Source organism: Rhinolophus ferrumequinum, chromosome 16 (genome assembly GCF_004115265.2).
Source record: "Rhinolophus ferrumequinum isolate MPI-CBG mRhiFer1 chromosome 16, mRhiFer1_v1.p, whole genome shotgun sequence".
NCBI classification, from domain to species: Eukaryota; Metazoa; Chordata; class Mammalia; order Chiroptera; family Rhinolophidae; genus Rhinolophus; species Rhinolophus ferrumequinum.
In genome coordinates, this window is record NC_046299.1 from 46,647,066 (window position 1) to 46,661,471 (window position 14,406).

At 34.2% G+C, this 14,406-nt stretch overlaps 1 protein-coding gene across 5 annotated transcripts in view; it reads right to left on the reverse strand.

The window, feature by feature from the left end:
- Positions 1-2,498: 2,498 nt before the first annotated feature.
- The window catches only part of HERC4 (HECT and RLD domain containing E3 ubiquitin protein ligase 4), a 117,264-nt gene continuing 105,356 nt past the window's right edge, over positions 2,499-14,406 (reverse strand). For all 5 annotated transcript variants that reach the window (XM_033130630.1, XM_033130631.1, XM_033130628.1 and 2 more), the window contains 4 exons: positions 12,719-12,801; positions 8,928-9,111; positions 4,816-4,918; positions 2,499-3,291 (listed from right to left, as the gene is read on the reverse strand). In XM_033130630.1, the coding sequence (XP_032986521.1) occupies positions 3,083-3,291; positions 4,816-4,918; positions 8,928-9,111; positions 12,719-12,801 (579 nt within the window). In that variant the 3' untranslated portion in view covers positions 2,499-3,082. The remainder of the gene's footprint in view (positions 3,292-4,815; positions 4,919-8,927; positions 9,112-12,718; positions 12,802-14,406) is intronic.

Sequence of the window (14,406 nt, forward strand, 5' to 3'; positions counted from 1 at the left end):
ATGTAGTCATTTCAAGTAGTTGGCAAGACCGAATTTCACCAAAATGTTGTAATCAATACTATTCCCACACCTCTGGGTTAATGCAGCATGTATTTCACTAACTGTAATACACATCCCCAATTAATGGCATACGATGGCTTAGCATTTTTCTTAGTGGTACATAAAATAACAGTGTACCTTCAATCAATGGTGTTTTATTTTACATCACCTACGAAGCATTATTTGGTAGTTGATCTATTAATTTGAAACAAGTTTCAATTCTTAGACCTATAATTCTTAGACCTCCCCATCCTTAGAAATTAACAAAGTCTACGCTTTAAACTCAAACTAGGTTGCTAGCAGAAATATGGAAAAATGGTCTACCTCCCCTCTTTTGAGTGGCTCTCAACTGGAACTGTTAAATCACCTACTGAGCATCACCTATAAGAGATACAGATTTAACTGGAATAGGGGATTCAAAAGTATAGCAAGGGTTGAGAAAGGAAAGGAGTAGGCGAGTTTGCTTCTGCACTTAACACACCATTCCCAAGGGCTGGTCTAACAGGGAAGGCCAACTTACAACAAGCAGACTCTACTCCCAGAAATAGTTCATGAATTAGCAAACACTGGCAAGGGTGGGAAGCTACTAAAACGGTGAATTCTTGAGCAAAGGAGAAAACTCCTATAAAGAGTTTGAATAGCCAAAGTATAAAAGGATGGGGAATGGGGAGAGGCTGAAAACAGGAACATTTGCCTTTGCGTTCAGATAGCACCATGTGCTCTTCAGGGGAAGATCGCCTTTGCGTATTACACTGTTAAAGTAAATGCAGTGAAATCATGGCAGGAAGACCAAATACCTGTTAGGAGAAATTAACCCTAATGAATGACCTTATGAATGGACCCTACAAGGCGGCCAGGACTTGACTTAGGTCTCTCTGTTTTAAAACCTGCCTTCTGGTTTTATTAAATGCCAATTTAAAGGCATGTCTTGGTTCTGCTTTATCAGTAAGTGTGAACAATGGCTATGGTTAAAATTACTACTCAAGATAGGAGTTACAAACACATGATTGCTCTTACAAACAAATCAATAATCACGGTCCTTATTTAGTGAACTCAGTCAACAAAGCTAAAGATATTTTTCTTGTTTTAAAAAGCAAATGGCAATTTGAAAAATCTTCAATGGTGTTTTAATTTTATATCATGAATCTCCTTGTTAATGCTACTTTATGTCTGCAGCAATAGAGGGAGGAAAAGAATATCAGACTTACCCAAAATAAGCCTTGTACTGTTGTGTTCCCAGATCACACACCAGGTCCTTATTAAAATAACTGTTCAGTGAACTCCATCAGTATTAATCCAAAGTGGCTGCTATTTCACACATCAGCTTCATAGCACGCTGCAGTAACTAAAGAAAAAAGAAATATCTGATGCATACATACATACATGTTTTTGATGTAAACAATCACTACCCTCAAGGAATGGATGCACAGGGAAACAGTATTGTCAGGTACATGGAAGAACTTTCATAGGAAGAATGCTATTTTGAGGAAAATTACCTCAGGTGAAAATACTGTTTTAGGGCTTCTGTCTATAAAAAGACACCTGTCTCACCAGTTGAAGTTTTTAAGTTCAATTACTGAAAAGTACAGGTCCACAATCTTCTCCAAAACCTTTGGGCTCATTTGCATTTTGGAATTATGAATGTTAAATAATTTTTTAAAGCACATATATTATGTAGCACCCCATTAGTAGTCTGAGGCATCACCTAGATCAAACACAATAAATAATCAAACACATTAACGTCGCCACAGTAAAATATACTCCCATTTAGTCTCATTTAATATAAACAGCCTTAACAATTCAGATCAGGTTTTGCTGCAAAATGAGATAAGCAAATTTTTTTAATGTTTTGGATTTGGAATTACAGCTAGGACACTTGAGGACCCCTGTAAAACAGACACATTTGTATGGGAATGGGAACAATCCAAAATTTAAGAGACCTTCCTTGAGACATTACGCTTTTTGAAGAATTTTGAATTTTATATGAGAACCACTGAAAGTTTAAATATTAAACCAATAAATCTTTATTATTTAAACAGTTTTCACGGCATTTTATAAATTTAAAAAATAAATATTTGCATTATAGCAGAAAGTCACATGTATTGCATCAACTCACAATTTAATGACAGGAGATAACTAAGCATCAGCACCATAAAACTGCTAAGATTTGTTTCTTAAAAATTGAAATAGTTCTAAAGCACTGAAAATTCTGTCTAAATACCAACCTGCAGCATCAATAGTTTAAAAAGCTATAACCCAGTCATTGGTTCTCATAGTAGCCCATGTTTCTATTTCTGACAACTGTAGGACAAAGTTCTCCCATTACTAAATATTAAGCTTTCTGATAACCCCCCATTTATCAGCAGCATTTCCAGCTTTACAAAAGGAAAGAACTACAAGTTATTTAGATAACTCCTATCTGTAATTTAGGTTTGCACAAGGACATTTATTCTAAGGGGGGGGGGGGGGGAAGCAAAGATTGTGTTTTCACCATGATAAGTTTTGCTTTTATAGATTCTCAGAATAAGACTTAAATCATAATTCTTAACCCTTAAAAGATAGCTCAGTTCAATTACAACCATAGAAACTGTACTGGTATCAGAACATTACTATTTTATTACAAAACTTAACATTATTTACAAAATGAAAAAATAATCGAATGACTATTGCAGGCCAAAGTTAAAGGTTTTTCACCCAGTGATTGAAGAAAAATCAAGCAACATTTCCATGCACTCACACACTAGATCATTTGTGAAATATGCAAACTCTTAAAATTCATGTTAGTAAAACTTCAACGTATTCACAATGCTTGCATGTTTATTGGAAGATAGCCAAAAAAATCCATGTTTCTGTACAACAAGTTTAATATTAACAGTTTGTTCATTTTCCTTTAATTTTTGGCTTTCATGAACACTCACAGCATTGAACACTTTGCAATTATAATAGTATCTCTTGTCACCTTGCTGAATTCATCACCACAAGAAAAACCCATACAACCAGTTTTTATGCTTTTGCAGTAAAGTGAATAGTTACAACTCCAAAGTTATATTAAACTGAAGCCTTCATTGTGATCAATAGCTTGGATCAGTTTAGAGCGCAGAGTTTCTTTATCTGTGTATTTTGGAAGATCCAGAAGATTAAAACAGGTATGGGAAACCGGGAGATACTCCTCACCACCTCCTGTTGACTGGATGACTAGTTTTAGACTCTTCATACCAAGAATAGGAATGCGATCACTACCTGTCAAAAATACTGCCAAGAAAAAAAAAGTCAATCAGCCAACCACTTTTATCACAACATAGAGAATCAAGTTATTTAGTAAAGTCACAATAGTAAAGCTTTACATTAACGTATACTCTAATGTGGAAGTCGATCTCCAGAATTTGTGGCAACATGATTTTTGAGACATACAGTAATTATGTCTGTATGTAAAGACATCCACACATTTTTTTTTTCTTTTAAGTGTAATCTTAACACACAGGAGAGGCTCAGTAAATGTTTGATGAATGACCACTGTCCCTGACAAAAATATTTTGGGATGCTTCTTTTGGGAATAAGCTGTTTAGAACTAGTTTATAAATCAAATGCAAAATGCAGTTTTGATTATGATTTTTATATTTGTTTTGTTTCTGTCATTTTTAAACAAAAATTTATAATGGAAGCCAAAACTCAAATCACTTAAGAATGACTTACCGGAGAAAGACAAATACTCTATGATGTCACTTATATGTGGAATCTAAATAACTGAATAAATGAGCAAGGTAATCAGAAATAGTCTCAGAGATATAGAGGAAAAACTGATGGTTGCTAGATGGGAGGGGAGTGGGGATGAGGAAGAAGAAGAGGGGATTAGAAAGCACAAATTGGTAATAACTACGATATTGCCACGAGATATGAAAGACAGTTTGGGGAATACAATTAATAATGTTAAGATTTTGTAGGGTGTCAGATGGGCACATGTGACCACTTCATGGGCAGTGTAGATGCCTAACCATTGCACAGTGCACCTGAAGCTGAATAATATTGCATATCAACTATAATTTAATATATACATAGTCATGGGATATGGAGTACAGCATAAGAAATAGAGTCAACGGAATTATAATAGATATATACAATGTCAGAGGGGCAATAGATTGGGAGTGGGGGTTATCACTTTGTGAGGGGTGAAATGTCTATTACACTGTTCTGTACACCTGAAACTAATAATAAAAGAAAGAATGACTTATCATCCTTATGACAGGCAAATCAAAGAGATTCACAAAAATATTCTTGGCAATAGCAGAAGTATCAAAGGCAATGTCACTGATTTAGATACATAAATTCTGACAACTTGATTTAAAAATAAGTAAAATTAGAACATAGATTTTAACAGATGAAACACAGAGATTAGGTCATAAAAAAAAGAATTATGTCCTGGAAAATAAAAGTTCTATTTTCTACAGAAATTCCCAAAGTTTTGGTGCAGAAGCAAAGAGAAAAAAAACAAAAACAAACTCAAAATAAAAAAGATCTTTTTAGAAATTTTACAAGGAATTACAACCCTGGTTTATTGCAATTGGAGGCAAACTGAATTTAGCTTTCAAAATAAGAAAACACATGTAATAAAGAATGAAGATTTAAAAAACCATTCTAATTGAAAATTAAAAACAGAACCTTGAAATAATACAGTAAGAAAATAACATTATTCACCAAAAGTAAATCAATCTCCTATGAGAATAAGTTTAAAAATTGAGTCCATTCTTATAAAACATAAAACTAGTTAGCAATACTTACGCAGAAATTGTTTTTTCTTTTCCAATGGCAGTTCATGAAACACTTCCCAAAAAATTTTTATCGTGGAATGTTCTGCCCAATACTCCCCTTTGTATTCTGTATTCTAAAAACAACATAATCTTTTATTAGTATTAAAGGACATTAGTTTTGTCTTGAATAAAAAATTGGCTTTATTTTTATTTCCTTAGCACATAAACATTTATCCAGCAAAAGTTCCTGTGATTCAGTTGATTATCCATTATTTTCTGGGCATTTTGTAATTTGGAACTATTAGTTCCAGGAGTAAGGGAAGAAAATATGTATGAATCAACAGAAATGTTCTGCTGATTGCAATATCTCCTAAAGTAAGTATCTAAAGGATAAATTAGAATTACTAAAATACTCATGGGTTATTAAAGTTCAACATGGAATTATCTGTGATATTATAAAATTTTCTTTTCATGAACAGAAGTCAAATTAATAATTATTTTCCATTCTATCTTCCCTTTAAAAAAAATGACAATAAGAGCAACACTATTAACTTTCTGCGATACTCAGTATACAAGATGGCCCCCAATTATCTCTGCCACCTGCTATTCATGCCCTTGTGTAGTACCCCCCCCCCCACAGTGAAAAGGCCTGACCTCTGTAACATTAGGGTATTGTGGATATGAGAAATACATGACTTCTGAGGCTAGATCATAAGAGACTCTGTGGCTTCAGCCTCTTTTTGATCACTCTCTGGGGGGAGCCAGCTGCCATTTCACGAGGACACTCAAACAGCCCTATGGAAAGGTCCTCATGGTAAGATACTGAGGCCTTTGGCCAACAGCCATGTGGGTGAGCCATCTTGGAAGGGAAATTATCCTTAATCAAGGCTTCAGAGGGCTAAAGCTGGTACCAGTCAGTATCTTGACTACAACCCTGTAAGAGACCCCTGAACTATACCACCCAGCTAAGCCATTCCTGAATTCCTGACCCACAAAAACTGTGAGACAATAAACGCTCACTGTTATTTTTAAGACACTAAGTTTTGGGGTAATTTACAACCAACTTCCCCTTTAAAAAAATATTAGCAGTATGAAAAGGAGGAATAGGGAGGAGAGAGAGAGAATTAATATACTGTTACGTTTTGTTTTTTGTTTTTTAATTCAGCCACAGTTCTTCAACTTTTAGTTCTTAGACAGCAAGTACCTTCCAGCATCAGAGCCTTTGGAAACACTGTTCCCTCAGCCTAGGCCACTTAGATACATCTACCTTCTTTCTTTGTTCATCAGGCTAACTTCTATTCATCTTTAAGGGCTCAGATTAAATATCACCTAATTCATGCACTGATTCACTCAACAAATACATGAGTTTTAGTCAACATCTGGGACACCAGGGAAACTGCAGTGAATCAAGTTCTTACTTACCTTGTGGAGATTAATTTGTGTAGCCTAGGTTAGGTTCCTTATATACCATTTACTAAACTCTCTTCCTTTGTATTCATTACAGTTCAGTGATGAATGTTTAGCGTCCTTATAAGGGCAAAGACCATGTCTCAATTGTCTCTTATTACTTCTGTCTCCCTAATCTCTTGCATAGTATTAGGCATCCAGCAGGGACTTAATAAATATTTGCTAATGGGCTTCCTGAATTTCAGGCTCTATTTGTAGCCATTATTATTTCCATGACTGAGATAGTCTTACAGTCTGTGAGCATGTTAATGGGAAATAAAAGGAGAACGGCTAAAGGTTTTGTTTTTTTCTTACACCTCAAGATGGTTCTGGAGAAATGTGTACACAGTCCTGGTGATGGAAGAGTATTTATTACTTACAAATTATAATGAATCAGATGTACAATGGAAGAAACCAAAGTATACTAAAACATTACTGAATTACTAGTTCTTACTGAATGAACACTTCTATCAATTATATCTTCAGGCAAAGTTATAAATACTGAGTGCTAAGTTCTAGGAATACAGCAGTGAACAAAGACAAAAAAACCCTTCATGGTGCTTACATTGCAGCGAGGGGTAAGGGGCAACAAACAGTAAAGACAATTAAGTAAAACTTAGGTAAGTTATCCAGTAAAGGTCTCTAAGATGGTATAAAGACGTGAACGAAGTGAGAGCAAGAACCATTTGGAATTATCAAGGTGAAGAGAATTCCAGGCACATGGAACAGCAAACAGAAAGGCCCCATAACTGGCATGTTTCTGGAGGGTTGTAGGCTCTAAGTAAAGAGGCCAATAAGGCTAAAGCAGAGTAGGTGAAAGAAGAATGACAGGAGATGAGGCAAGAAGGACATATTATGTAGGATCTAAAGGTTGATGAGACGTCATTAAATTATTTTCATTTTAGGGTGATTGGAGGTGAGGTCCATTGCCACTGGGATCTCCTTACAGCACAGCTTTCTTCTCTTCAGCAAATCAATTTACCACCACCCCAAAAGTAAACTTCCATCTCTTTCCTGGAGGATTTAAGCCTGGGTACCAGCTTTCTGCATGTCATCCTCAGTTCTACCTGGTCCCCCAGATAATAAAGCCTCTCTCTAGCGTAGTCTTTTCTTAGGTAGGAGAGGGGACATGAAGGGTCTAATAATTCCTTAAATTAGCTTTAAAGTAATTCTATTGCTTTTAGCCTAACCCAGCATCCCTGCCATTACAGTAACACAATATACCAATTACCAAGCCTTGCAGATTCTAGGGTGTGAAATGGGTTGCCTCTTGACAACCCTGTCCCTCTGGAGTCTTAGAATTCAATTTTCTTTGCTCTAAGCCACTCATAAAATTCATCTACCATTTTTCCCACCTTCCAAACTATTTTTTTTCTCTTGTTCACTGTATTTTTATATTTTTGTGTTCTGTGTATTCCAATTTTCATTCTTTTATTGACTTTCTAGTGAGATTTTGAGATGGAGCAGAGATAAACGTGTTTATTCCACTACATTTAACCTGAAGTCCTAAATTATGTTTTTAATTTAAAAATTTTATTCCCTAAATTATTACACAGTAAAATTGACCTTTTGTAGTGTGTGAATAGTTCTATGAGGTTTAACACATGCATAGATTCGTGTAACCACCACCACCACACAATCAGAATATGACCAGTTCCATCACCCTGAAGAACTCTCTTCTGCTGCCCCGCAGTTACATACTCCCTCCATCCCTAGCCGCTGTTCACCTTAATTCTGTCTTTTCAAGAATGTCATATAAATAGAATCGTATGATATGTAATCCTTTGAGACTGGCTTCTTTCACTCAGCATAAAAATGCTGAGAGTCATCCCAGCTTTTGCATGTATCAATAGTGCATTCCGCTTTTATTGCCCAGTAGTATTCTAATGCATGGATGTACCACAGTTGGTTTATCCATTTACCCACTGAAGGACATCTGGGTTATTTCAAGTTTTTGACTTGTTTGCAGATTTTCAAAAACATAATGTTAAAAAAATTGTGTTTTTACTAACAATTGTCACCCCAATAAATTAAAAAAAAAAAATTGTGGTAAAATACACAGAACATGAAGTTTACCATTTTAACCCTTTTTAAGTGTTCAGTTTGATGGAACTAAGTACATTCACGCTGTTGTGCAACCATCATCACCCATCTCTAGGATTCTTTTCATATTGCAAACTCTGTACCCATTAAACAATAACTCCTTATTCCACCCTTGTTCATAGATTTTTATGTGAACCTAACTAAATACCTATGAGTGGAACTGCTAGATCAGGTAGCAAGTTGTATATTTATAAGAAAATGCCAAACTGTTTCCAAAGTGGCTATACCATCTATATTCCCACCAGCAATACATGAGTGTTCCCAATGCTCTGTATCTTTGTTGACTTACTATTTTTTTGATGTTAGCTAATTAATAGTTTTAGCCATTCAGGTTTAGATGGGGCCTCTATCCAGCCTCCGTCACAGATGACATTTTTCTATATGAACACCAGTATCACAACAAAAATGCTATCTAATTCATATATAATTAAAATCCATTCATTGTGGAGTAGGAAGAGTACAGTGTTTTCCTATTAAAATGACAGTAATAAATAGTGTAAAATGGAAAATAACTGAGAGGACAAGATTTCCATCAACAAGCCATGTTTTCCTTTTGCCTTTCCATTTAAATATCAGAGATATGTTTACCCCTACCTTTTCCAGTTCCTTCCAATCATAGTTTGTATTTCCAATAACCATTGCTTGTAGTTCATTAGGCTGGAAGAGCTGAAGGACTTTTCCTCCACAGACCTTATGAAAGCCCGCATGAAAAGCATCAAATAAGGAAGCCACCGATTTATTGAATATGTAATCCACATAAGCATCAACAAACTCCTGCCTAGAAATGAAAAATCACACATGCACAGAATATAAAAATCATTTTTATGGAGAATACATATTGTTGTCTTATAAAAACTTTGAGTGCTCCTGTACTTTTTGCTGCTTATTTACAAAACTAATTAAGTATGACTAGGGTTCAAGTCTTTATGGAGAAATTTATTATTCTTTCTGTAAAAAAAGCTGGTTTATCTGTGAGGCATGTATACTTATTTATCATTCAGAGCCATTCTTAGGCTATTCCTAAATGAAACATGTCATTTCCTAATAGGAAGAATGATGATGCAAATGGCTATCAAAATAATTTTAAAACAGTCATGAATTGACAGTTTGTATGCACCATTATACACGTATCCCTAAAAAAGAGTATCTGTTAAAAGTATTAGGTGATGAGGAGCCAGCTGATTAGCTCAGTTGGTTAGAGTGCAGTGCTCTTAACAACAAGGTTGCTGGTTTGATTCCCCACATGGGCCACTGTGAGCTGCACCCTCCACAACTAAATTGAAACAACTACTTGACTTGGAGCTGATGGATCCTGGAAAAACACACTGAAATAAATTTTTAAAATATTAGGTGATGAAAAAAATAAAAGTTTGGGATTCATCAGACTATCTGACAGACTACAATCTGTTTTTCCTTGGGTTTCAAGATATCTGGAACAAAACTTATTTTAAAAACTAAATACCCAAAAGGGGTAGTAGTATTAAGATGTCTTTTTTAGGACAATCATTCAAGATTACGAATGCAGTTCCTTATCAGATGTATGTGTATACATATATGCACACACAAAGACACACCACAAACATTTCTGATGTTTTTTTTTTGCCTATTATGATACAAAAGGAAACTGTAAAGAAGAAAAGGAAGCCCCTTTTACCAGTAATTAGAAATACAATTTTATTCAATTTGTTCTGCTAGCCACAAACACTTTATGCAGCTATCTTATCAAATAAATAATGAGAATGGGTACTATAGGATTTCAGTATTTTATACTCCTGTCTTCCAAATTAAAAAGGACAACTCTACAAGTGGAAATACTGATAAATTTTGCCATCTACAGATAATCTTCCTAGCAAATTATAAAATAATTTCAAACTGAATTTACAAAAAAACCAAAGGTTAAAGAACGCCACCATAAAATATAAAATTGGGTGGGCATTTGCTATTAGGCTCTGATAATTTTGTAATTCATAATTTTATAATTTATCTAGTTAGAAAGTCAAATTCACCCATACTAGTTAAGTCCCTTAAAGTCCCTTAAGCATAAAAGGCTAAATTGTGCTTTTTTCTAAATGTTTTATGTGATAACATTTTTGTCTGCAACACTTTCATTATGCAATTAGGATTGGTAGTACAAGGATCAAAATTATTTCTAAATTAAATCATCTATGTGAAATGATATTTTTAGAAACTTAAAGTAGAAACTTTAAAAGCAGAAAACTCTTTCTAAATCAGTTTTTCAAAACCAGTATTTTTTAAAAAAGGATAGCTAGAAAGACCTGAATTTTTTCACATTATTTTAAAAACAACTCATTTTTATCAAATTAAGATATATGCACATAAAAATGTCAAACAGTAATAATCCTAACAGCCAACATTTACTGAACACACACACATGTGCTAGGTACTGTTCTAAGCATCTTAAAATTATTGCCTCATTTAATCCTCAAAATAACCCCATGTAGTAGGTACAATTTATCACCACATTTTACAGAAGAGGACTGAGGCATGGAGACGTTGACTAATTCACCTAAAGTTACACAGATTCTAAATAGCAGAATCGGGATTATAATCATTTGGATCAAGTCCCTGGAAACAGCCATTAAACTAGTTTGTCTAAAGAATTACAACACAATAGAAGAGAACAAAGCATTTCTCTGTACTAGATCTTCTACCAGATATTCCGTATTCAAAGGCAACCATTTGTTAAATTTTTTTTGCTATTCCTTCTGATATTTACCTTCAAACTAGAACATTGTTATTCCTTTATTGTTATTCCTTGATTTTCAAATTTAAGTATTATCTAATGAACTGAGTATCTATTGTGAAAGGTGAGGATTTACCTTTTTTATTTAATTGTCCAACTCTCATCATTTTGCCTCCCTTAATGCTCCCATTAAAACAATTTTTGGTTCAATATTCATTTAACAATGAATGTCAGAAATGTCAATCTCCTCTAGATTCATTCAAATATATCAGGTAGCATCGGCTGCACTTTTCTCCTAGAGACAATCATCCCGAAGCCCTCCATCCCCTTGCTCTACCCCAGACTGGTTGCTCCTTCTACACAGCACTGTTACTGCAAAAGAACCTATTTGCTTGTGTCTTGTACTGGATCCTATTGTTTTGAATCCTGTGTCTTCCTTTCTTGGTTTAATTTCTTAATTTGGTAGAACACTTCCTGAGAAAAATACATTGGAAGTAAATTCTCTGAGACTGCATGTATGCAAATGTTTTATACACTCACACACTTGATAGTTTCTATATAGAATTCTAAGTTAAAAATAAATTTCTCCCAGAATTTTGATCTAGCTTCAGTGCCATTCATTACAAGTCTGATGTTATTCTGATTCTGAATTCTTTGTATATCGTCTGTTTTTGTTTTGTTTTTTTTTTCTGGAAGGTTTTAGGGTACCTTTTATTCCCGGATTTTGAAATTTCATATATTTTGCCTTGGTATTTATCTTTTTTTCACTTCCATACTTTCTTAAAAGGCACTTAAAAGGCACTTCATTCAGTCTGGGGAGATTTTTGGTACCATTTCTTTGACAAATTCCATTCATTCCATTTCTTTTAATTTTTAATAGTATCCATATGGATGCTACCTTTATCATTTTGAGGATATTGATTTCAGTTTCTTCATCCTGCATTGCTTCTGTCTCAGCATTCTTTTTGACTGTTTTGGTTTTTCCTTAAATGACTACTGATCTTTGGCTGTCCACTCACAGTTAAAAGTTAGGCAGTTCCCCCAGAAAAGAATCCCCCAATATACAGTGTAAAGGAGGAAGGAGCGATATAGATCTCAAATTCCCTATTTTCAGTTTAGCTCCTTGTCCCTGGCTGTGCTTAACTGTCCTCAAAACCCACAGTACTTTTAGTTCAGTATCTCCAGAAGGTAAATTTCCAATCTTCTGCCAGGCGGGAGAGGGGAAGTTGCCAGGCTATTGATATGATAAGGGAAATGGGTTTCTAACTGCTTCTTAAAACAGCCAATCTTTGTTTCCCACACTCCCCCAAACCCCATATGCTTTCTAACATATTTTTTATTCCCAATGCCTGAGCCTTTGTTCTACCTAATAAACTGGCTGCCTTCTAGGATCCTCCCAGTTCATTTTATGTTGCCACTGTTTTTTAGCTTCCAAAAATGTGTTTGCTGTTTTCTCTCCTCTTGCTTCTCTTTGTTCTTGTTGTTTATGATCTTTTTAACCCTTTACTAATGTCTTGAAGGGATTTCTGGAGCAAAAGGCAGATTAGATTACTTCCTCACTAACCATTAAAAAAGTTTTATCTGAGTGAAAACTTATGGTTGTGACATGTTCCTAAATACAGAAAAAAAAAATGCCTACTGAATCTTATTTCTACCACTGATGCTGCTATAATTCACTTACCGATTTTGTTTGTTTACAGCTGTGTCTGCACCATTTAGAACGAGCTCTTTCACTTCTGTTGCACCAAAGTTTTCAACTGTGATCTATTAATTTAAATTTTTAAAAAAAGTCAATGTCAGGCTCAAAACTTATTAGATTATTTTAATAACCTATTATTATATTCTACCTTTCTCTCATTAAGTATAAGAACTAATAAATATGAGATAAAATCCTACCACCATAAGCTAATTTGAATTCTGCATAAAGCCACAACTAGAAATTTTCATCTTCTCTAATAGCTTGAAATCCCACCTTGATTAACTAATTACAAAGTACCAAGTGCTTGGTTAGTTAAGTATAGCAAACTGAGTATTTATCGTACATAAAATTTTAGTACGGTCACTGCAAGAGTAAAATATTAGAAAGGATGTTTTCCTTGACAAGTAATAGAATGTAAGTGTCAGAATGCACTCAGCTTAAAACTGCTATTCATTCTTCCTACACGAAAGCCGTTAGTCCTGTATTCCTTGTATCTCTTTTGTATTATTGATCACAGGTTGTTTTTCCAGTTATGTCATCAATTTGGTTTATAAAGGCAGTCAGTTGTTTTGAAACTTTTTATTTGGTTTACTAGTTTACTAATTTTCCTATAACTATTACTATTGCCACCTTTGCATCTCTATTTCCTCTTTTTGGAATATTATCCTCTTTTATTAAAACATTTTTTTAGTACCTGCTATCTATTAAACACTATATGGGGGAGTGAGATGATAAAATAAAATATGAATAAATCCGTGCTCTGGAGTTTACTATGTAGCAAAGGAGTAAAAATGTTATATTTAAACAACTCATTGTAATAAAATAAATGCTATAATTGAGACATGAACAAAATACTATCAGACCACGGAGGAAAGACAACTTACTTCTTACTGGAGAAAGTATGAAGGACCTTGAGGAAGAAATGTCATTTGAAAATCAAGAAATGAGTAAGATCTGAAAGACTGAGTGGGGGTGGGATTTCCAACTGAGCACACAGAACTGAACAAAAGGATAGATATGAAAGTAGATATATCAAGTTCTGAAAATGTATGGCTCTAAAAAACAGGAAGGTAAAGTATGTGAAAGAAAACTGCGACATGACAAAACTTAGTATATGAATGGAAAGTTAAGAAAGACTGACAGACTACAAATGTTTTTGAAGCCCATTCTAAAGTTATTATGCTACATGGAATAAAGAGCCACTGAAAATCTCTGGGAAAGAAATGGTAGTAGGAAGAAAAGTCTAAATTACCATAGTTCTTTAATATACCAAGCATTCACAAACTTTGGGATTGATAAATTACAAAGTAAACTGCTTGGAACCCAATGTTTCTATCAACTAAGATGATCAATAAAGGTTCACAGATAACTGATACAATTATAAGTGAATTAATTGAAAGAGGGAACCAAAATTTCAGTAAATAAAAAAATTATTAAAATAACTTTATTTCATCTTAAAACTACCAAATTTTCTTATAACTACGCTATGTGTCAATTCTTAAAATGATCAAAGAATAAACTGTTCTGAGGGGGGCACATAATTTTTTTGGCAAATTATGTGATAGAAGAATATTGTATCTTTTGTCAGCTTTGACCACAAGATCATAAAAAGAACTGTATGAGAGGAAAACAAACAAATATATAAATACAGTTTTTAAAAAGAGAACTGA